Source organism: Salvia splendens, chromosome 1, assembly GCF_004379255.2.
Source record: "Salvia splendens isolate huo1 chromosome 1, SspV2, whole genome shotgun sequence".
In the NCBI taxonomy this organism is placed as follows: Eukaryota; Viridiplantae; Streptophyta; class Magnoliopsida; order Lamiales; family Lamiaceae; genus Salvia; species Salvia splendens.
The window spans coordinates 19898798-19906880 of record NC_056032.1 but is presented as its reverse complement, the minus strand read 5'-3'; the positions used below and the strand labels follow the sequence as shown (position 1 = coordinate 19906880).

Genomic DNA, 8083 nt, shown 5'->3' with positions numbered 1-8083 from the left:
TCCGTCCCAAAAAATTTGTCACCTTTCACTTTTATCATTAATATTTTCGTCCGTCCCAAAAAATTTGTCACCTTTCACTTTTATCCCTTTCACTATTATCATATTTATCCCTTTCACTATTATCATTTATGATAGTGGACCCACATTCCACCGACTCATTCTCACTCACATTTTGTTGAAAAACTAATGTATAACCCACATTCCACTCATTCTCACTCACATTTTGTTAAAAAACTAATATATAAAAATAAAACTCACTCACGTTTTGTTAAAAAACTAATATATAAAAGTAAGACTCAGGTGCCACTAACTTTTTCAACACATTTTCTATTACATTTCTTAAAATCCGTGTCAGGTCAAATGATGACAAATTATGAAGGACAGAAGGAGTAATAAAGTAGAGAGTTACGTAGGGGAAGGGTTGGGTCGTTTTATGCTCGAAGAAGAGCTGTGAAAAAAGTGAGCGCACTACATACATTGATTAAATAAAGAAAAATTAAATAAAGAAAAATCGTAAAAAGTTCGTTCAGATGGCCAACAATTATAACCCAAACAAGTCCGTCCATCGTTTACACCAAAAGCTAAACCAAAAAGAGAGAAAAAGTGAGTAATATTAGAGGTGGATCATTCATTAGGTGAGATCAATAACAAGGACAGAAACATTGTCCGCACTCCTCCGCGCGAGAGCCAACTTAGTTAGCAGCATGGATGCATCATTGCACGCCTTGTCGGAGCTGCCTTCCTTCCCCTTAAGGCACATTCTTGCCACCCCGCAGGCCGTGTCGTTGGACACCACATCCCACAGCCCATCGCTAGCCAGTATCAAGCACTCGTCCTCTTCGCTCCGCTCCGTTATCGTCACCTCCGGTTCACAGTTTACGTATGGCTTCAAATAATTATCGCCTGCACTCACCACCTTCCCTTCATTATTATTCATATCACACACTCAATTCGTCCGATAATAAATACTCTCTTCGTCCACGATTAACCGACACCAATTTCCTTTTTTCATCCGTCCACCATTAATTGACACATTTACTTTTTACTACCAAATAAATACTCCCTCCGTCCACGATTAACCGACACCAATTTCCTTTTTTATCCGTCCACAATTAATTGACACCCTTGTTTTTTACTATTTTTTGTAATGGACTCACATTCTACTAATTTGTTTCACTCAAATTTTATTATAAAACTAGTAGGGCTCACATTCCACTAACTTTTTAACTCATTTTCTACCATATTTCTTAAAACTCGTGTTAAGTAATTGTGGGAGGAGGGAATATCTCATTTTACACTATTATCTTAGATTTTAAAAAATTATTTAATTTTATAAATAGTGGGAAGATGAATCTTATTTTTATATATTAATTTTTTAATAAAATATGAATAAAAGTAAAATTGGACATTTATTAGTAAATGGAGAAAAAAAAGAAAAACTAGAATTAAATGCATTGAAGTTACCAATGGCCCTGGACATGGCAAGAACACCAAGAACCCGAGCACCCTCCGAAAATATGACTCGGCCACCAGCGGCCTGTATCCGGTTCATCTCATCCGGCCGGTCGGGCTTCAATTAGGCCATCACTAAGTTAACCACTCCTTAAAACAAAATAGGAAACGAAAAAACTCACTTTGTGGTCGGTTGAGAGTGGAATAGCCTTACCGCTTCGGCACAGCACCGCCCTCGAATCACCGCAATTGGCCACCACTATATTGCACGGACTGACCACAGCAACCACAGCCGTGGATCCCACGGCGTCGCACTCCGGCGTCTGCAGCTCGCACCGGCAGCTCGCAGTCGCAGCATTTTCGTTCCATGCAACCGCCTCTTTGTCCATGCGCGTGAAGCTTCGCTCCATCACGCACTTCCACCAGTTGCTACTGTCGTGATCTTCTCGGACGAGTAACTCTTCCTTCACCATCTCGTGCAATCTCTCCTTACATTTCGTAGCTACCTGAAATTAACATTGGAATTATATGGCAGAAAGTGAATGTAAAAGTTCGTAGAATATTAATCCTCACTATATATATATATATATCAATTTTATAATAAAATATGAGTCTATTGCTTAAGTTAATAAAAAGAACAGTTGTCAATTAATAAGTTAATAAAAAGAACAGTTGTCAATTAATTAGAGATGGACGAAAAAAGAAATTAGTGTAAATTAATACGGAAGGGAGGGAGTAATTAATTTACATGAGAGCATCCGTAGCCGTCGTAGACGCCGAAGTAGTGTAGGTCGGCGGAAAAATTCCGGCAAAAGGAAGGATGACTGGCGACGGCGTCCTCCATGTCTCGGCGGCGTCCACAAACGGAGGCGAATCCGAATTTGGGGAGAATATCCTTCTTATTGTCGCAATGTTTAGGGGAGGAGGAGAGTGGGAGTTGGAGACGACGATGACGCTTAAGGGTGGGGTCCACTCTGACGCGGCGGAGCTCCATCCTCCGTCTCCGCGCCGCTCTGCTGCTGGTCTCGCACGAACCCTCGCTCTCACAGCAGATCTCTGCCATCCCTTCAGTTGAGAAGAGAGCATAAAAATGAAAACGCGAAAAAGAAAGTAATTGGAACAGGAGGCGAATTGAAAGCGACTGCAATGAATGCTAGTAGTGTGGTATTTTTATTTTATTTACCAAGTTGTTGGAAAAGAACAAAAAGAAAATAGATATAATATTAATTAATAATGAAAGGGAGGTAGGATGCGGCGGAGATGAAGAGTGGCGATGATGTTCCACCCGTCGGCTCGAGCTCAACGCGTGTACCAGCGCTGCTTTAGGTGCCGGAGAACGTGGACCAATGGGGGCCGACCACCGCAATGCTGGAGACCTTGCTTCCCTACACACGTGGCCGCCCTTCCTTTGCTCTCCTGGACACGTTTCCACCCCCTCTGGCCTGCTTTCCTCCCTAAATTTCGATTTATTCTATAATAATCATTATTAATATTAATTTATTTATTACACCTGTAATACCTAATTACCTCTCTGTTTAGCCTTGCGAAATTTCAAAAGCGTTAATTATGGATATTAACATTTCTACATAATTTATATTTATAAACTCCCATATTTGCTAAGAAGATGACCTATTTCTTGGGTGACACGAAATTTATACAACTTTATTTGTGTGTTAATGGAAAAAGTAAAGTAAGAGAGATAGAATAAAGTAGAGATAAAAGTGTTTCTATTTTTAGCAATGAGTCATCTTGGTTAGGACAAACCAAAAAGGAAAGTCAGTCTGCTTCAGTGGAACGGAGGGAGTAGAGATGACCCATATTCTTGTAGAACGGATGGAGTATAAAGGAATGTTTCGTGATATTAGACGTCAATATTCCTTCTTTTTGTCTGGTCCCAAATAAATGTTCAATTTAACTTTTATATTTTTCATATGCGAATCTCACATTTCACTAATTTCATTTTATTTACAATTATCATAACACTAAGAATGAACTTCAAATTTAATTCCCAAATAATGCACTTGCACCTTTTATGTCCTTATATTGTGAAAAATATTGCAAAGAGTCTCTTATTTTCTAATTAGAGTATTATTATTTCCTTTTACTAAAACAAATTAGGATTCAGTTATCCGTTACTCAACAGATTTATTCCCTTTTTATATTTTATTACCCTCCAATACTTCCTACATTCATCTAGTAGAAGATTATAAATACTCTTATACTTTCTACACTCCTGCAGTTATCCAAATTCAATTTTCAGTGGGATTAGAGTATGGATCCCAACTAAGGGCTTAACTTGATGCACTGGTATCTTGAGCGAGCTGGAGAGTACTATGTGAAGTCTCCCATGATTCCAGCACCAGGACCTCGACAGTACATTCATTGTAACTGAGATCTTGCTGCAGAAGGCTCGTCGAGGACTATTTTGCCAAGCAACCAAGTGAGGACCAGATGTCTTTTGACATCGTTTTTGTATTCACCAAGATTTATTTTGCACATAACAACCTCGTAAGAAGTTCGGGCATCTCCAACGGATACTAACACACCGCATAGTCCACTAGCGGGGGTGCTTGAATTTTTTTTCAGGGGCATTCGTGAGGCCTTCGGTGCTGAATATTTGAGGTGTGCCGCCACCATTCTACGAATACCAATGTCGTTGAGAGTCGTCTCACAATTCTGTCGAACACAGGTATAATGATATTACATGTCGGTCGTACCGTATTTTTGTATACCACAGTAACAATGCGGTAATGGCAGATAAAATTTATCTTAACGAATTTTTGGTACACCGAATAATTTAGTATGATAAATGTATGATATTTTTTTATGCCACAATTTTCGATATGAAAGGCAATATAGTATTCGCGCCGCGGTGTACTGTACCACCCCATTTCTAGTTGAAAAGGGTGTTTTTGTTTAAGAAAAATATCCTCTTATTAATTATACTCTCTTCGTTCCATAGAAATATACCTTGTGCGAATAACACAAGTTTTAATGCGTAATTGGTAAAGTAAGAAAGAATGAGAAAAAAATAGTTGAAATAGTGTAGTGAATAGTATGACCCATAAATGATGTAAAATAAAAAAGAAAATGAAAAAAATAGTTAAAATAATGTACTTGATGATATGACCCATAAATGATATAGTAAAAAAGGGAATGAGAAAAGGATATGAGCCAGTTCTATGGAGATGAGAGAAAATTTAACCTATTTTTATAGGACCGAAGGATTATAGTACTCTCTTTATTCCAACTAAATTAAGTCGTACTCTCTCCGTCCCTCTGTAGCTGAGTCATATACTTTATTGGGTTGTCCCACTGTAGCTGAGTTATTTCCTTTTTTGGCAAATAGTATTTTACCCTCTCTTTATCTCTCTACCTTTTTCCTTTCTACTTTATTCTCCTTAACTCATTTAAAACAATTTTTCTTAATTCCCGTGCCGAAAAGAAATGCATCTACTACAGAGGAACGGAGGGAGTATTCTTTTTGGAATGTTCCAACTAAATTGAATTATTTTCTAATTTAGCTTACAATAAAAAATCTAGTCACTCTTACGGTATTCCCTTTTTTACTTTACTATGTCTTATTTCTCATACTCCCTATGTCCCTTATAATTTGTCACCATTTGACACGACACGGATTTTAAGAAATGTACTCCCTCCGTCCCTGAAAATTTGTCACCAATTTCCTTTTTCGTCCGTCCCTAAAAATTTGTCACCTTTCACTTTTACCATTTTTTGTAGTGGACCCTACATTCCACTAACTCATTCACACTCACATTTTATTATAAAACTAATATATAAAAGTAGGACCCACATGCCACCAACTTTTTCAACCCACTTTCTATTACATTTCTTAAAACCCGTGCCGGGTCAAATGGTGACGAATTTTGGGGGACGGAGGGAGTAATAGAAAGTGGGTTGAAAAAGTTGGTGGAATGTGGGTCATACTTTATATATTGATTTTATAATAAAATGTGAGTGAAATTGAGTTTGTGGAATGTGGGGTCCACTACCAATAATGGTAAAAGTGAAAGGTGACAAATTTTTAGGGATGGACGAAAATGGAAAATAAGTGACAAATTTTAGGGACGAATGGAGTATTATTTTCTTATTTATTTTATTGTATCTTCATATATCCTGTTTCACACAATTTTTGCCTTAAAAAGTTGCCCCAATTTAGGAGGAGTAACAATTTGTTACTCCATCCGTTCCTTGTTAATAGAGATATTTCTTTTCAGCATGGAGTTTAAGAATAGTGTGTTAAATGGGGGATGAAAAAGTAAGAGAGAATAAAGTAAGAGAGATGAAGAGAGAATAAAATAAAAGGGATAATTACTTTTTACTAAAAATAAAAATGACTTATTTAACTTGAAACTTTCCAAAATAGAAAAATAACTCTATTAACATGGAATAAAAAGAGTTATTAGATAGTAAAACACACATTGTTTAAGAAATAAATGGATGTTTGTTGATTGTATTGGCAATTGAGATATGGATGGTTAAAGAAGTAACTCGTTGGCGCCACAATCCCTTAATTTAACTTGGAGAGCATCCGCATCCACCTCATCCACATCGCAACACTCTCTCCTCCCTCCATCCTGTTTCCAATCCAGCCTCTTTAAGGGCGAGAGGATGCGAATTACGGTGACATTATCAGCAGAACGGCCGCCGCGGCACACAGGCAGGCCACGTGGAGATGTTCTTCTATAGGCGGTGACCCGACCCGGTCCAGGCACCAAGAAGAAGAGGTGAGGCGCGTCGCAAGGGTCCGTGGAGAGGGGGCGGGCATTGAACATGTATGGTGGCGAGGCGCCCTTCATCCATTGCGCGAAGGTCTCGCGAGGGCGGTAGAGATGGCTCGGAGGGAGAATGGTCTCGTATAATTCGACAGAGTATCCCCACGCGGCCGAAAGAGTCCAATTGTATTTCTTCAGATAGCATATGCTCTGCTGCAGCAGTCTCGATTCATCGAGTGTTGCGGCTTCCATCAGCAGCTTTAGGGACTCGGTGCGGTTGGTCGAGGGGAACAGCGGCTCCACTGCGTCTAGATGGTGGAGTGACACCAGAGGAGAGTGGGGGTGGGCTGATAGCAACCCTGAGATATCTACTGTGAAATCAATCTGCAAATCCATACCACATCGGAAAATGAGGGAAGTCAAGATTTGCAAAGATAGATGAATCAATGTATCGTGCATAGAGTAAAGGTCAATTTTGGTCCTAAACATATTACCAAAATATGAATTTGGTCCAAAACTTTCACTATTTGAGCAACAAGTCCATAACAAATAAATCATTGTTGGAATGGTCTTTTTTTTACGGTTCCGTAAAAAACTAACCGTCATGCCACTGTGCAATTAGCGTTGACATTTTCATTTGTTATGGACCTTTTTTCAAAAAATGAATGTTTTGAAACAAATTCGTATTTTGGTCATATGTTTAGGACCAAAATTGACCTTTACTCTTATGATCTGTTGATAACTATCTTAAATTTATAACTGACAACTATATCAACAACCTATGTTATGAATGTCAACACGAAGACATAGATGTTAACAGAAGACATATTGTATGTGACATACAAATGTCTTCATGTTGACATCTATATCATAGTTATCTACATAGTTGTCAGTTATGAATTTAAAATAGTTGTCACCCTAGCAAGACACTCAACGTACCTGGTGGAAACCAGGCTCCTGAGTGAGAGACACTCCCAAATCAGCAATACATGATTGGAGAATAAGATCACTTCCATAGAGAAATGGATATCTCTTGAGGCACAAATCCATGTTCTCAGCCACAGCCTTGGCCAGGGGATAGCTCAGGGCATATCCACCTCCACCAAATGCCATCCCAAATGAGTGAACAACATTGCACACAAAGCACTCTGAGTTCATCCCAACATAAAAATACTTCTTGTGATCATACTTTGACAAAACTCCAATCAAGTTGTCAACAAACAAAACTGTGTCATCATCTGTCATCACATACCACCTCGCCTCCCCTCCCCGCTCCGCCTTGAATGTCTCCTCGATCACCCGGGCCATCCGTATCGCAGATGGAATACGGTGCCTGTTGTACTCCTTGTACCGCGAGTTGTCATCCGAGACACGGTAGGGAGGGTGCGTTGCTGGCCACGGCAGGTGCTCCGTAGGGGGACGTTCCAAGAACACAAAGCCTCGGCTCACATTAGGTCTCCACCATGCTTGGATGTAATCTCTTTTGTCTCTCCACCTGTTTGATGAACTAGTAATCCCAAACACCAGATGGCTGATGTTTGTGGAAGAACGTGGATCGCCGCGTCTCCTCCATTTCGGTTGGCTTGACACCAAAATGTAGGTGACACATACTAAATAAATCACTACATATTTGCATATGTTTTGGTTCAGTCCTCTGGCTCTGGGGAAAGAGAGATTGGAAGGCATCGAGGTAGAGAGTAGATGCTTTAAGCCTTTGGTTTAATTATTTGTTAGTATATATCTTCGTGCAACTTTCTTTGTATAGTGCCTGCTTCATGTGACAAGAGATGAGTGCACATACAATTAATGCTCATCTTAGTGAGATTCATGAGGAAAATCAAACCAATGTATTTTTCTTTACCTTTTGCAACATGCTTTCCATGTTGTGGCGTGTG

At 39.3% G+C, this 8083-nt stretch overlaps 2 protein-coding genes across 2 annotated transcripts; both read right to left on the bottom strand.

The window, feature by feature from the left end:
* Window positions 1-350: 350 nt before the first annotated feature.
* LOC121745021 (probable protein phosphatase 2C 24) lies at window positions 351-3079 on the bottom strand. Its single transcript, XM_042138774.1, has 4 exons — window positions 2201-3079; window positions 1635-1958; window positions 1465-1570; window positions 351-903 (listed from the first exon to the last, which is right to left on the bottom strand). Exons 1-4 carry the CDS (start codon window positions 2513-2515, stop codon window positions 632-634), a joined length of 1017 nt encoding a protein of 338 aa, XP_041994708.1. The 5' UTR covers window positions 2516-3079; the 3' UTR covers window positions 351-631.
* A 2846-nt stretch (window positions 3080-5925) lies between these two features.
* On the bottom strand, window positions 5926-7874 carry LOC121745110. Its single transcript, XM_042138930.1, has 2 exons — window positions 7128-7874; window positions 5926-6572 (listed from the first exon to the last, which is right to left on the bottom strand). Exons 1-2 carry the CDS (start codon window positions 7872-7874, stop codon window positions 5952-5954), a joined length of 1368 nt encoding a protein of 455 aa, XP_041994864.1. The 3' UTR covers window positions 5926-5951.
* Window positions 7875-8083: the final 209 nt, after the last annotated feature.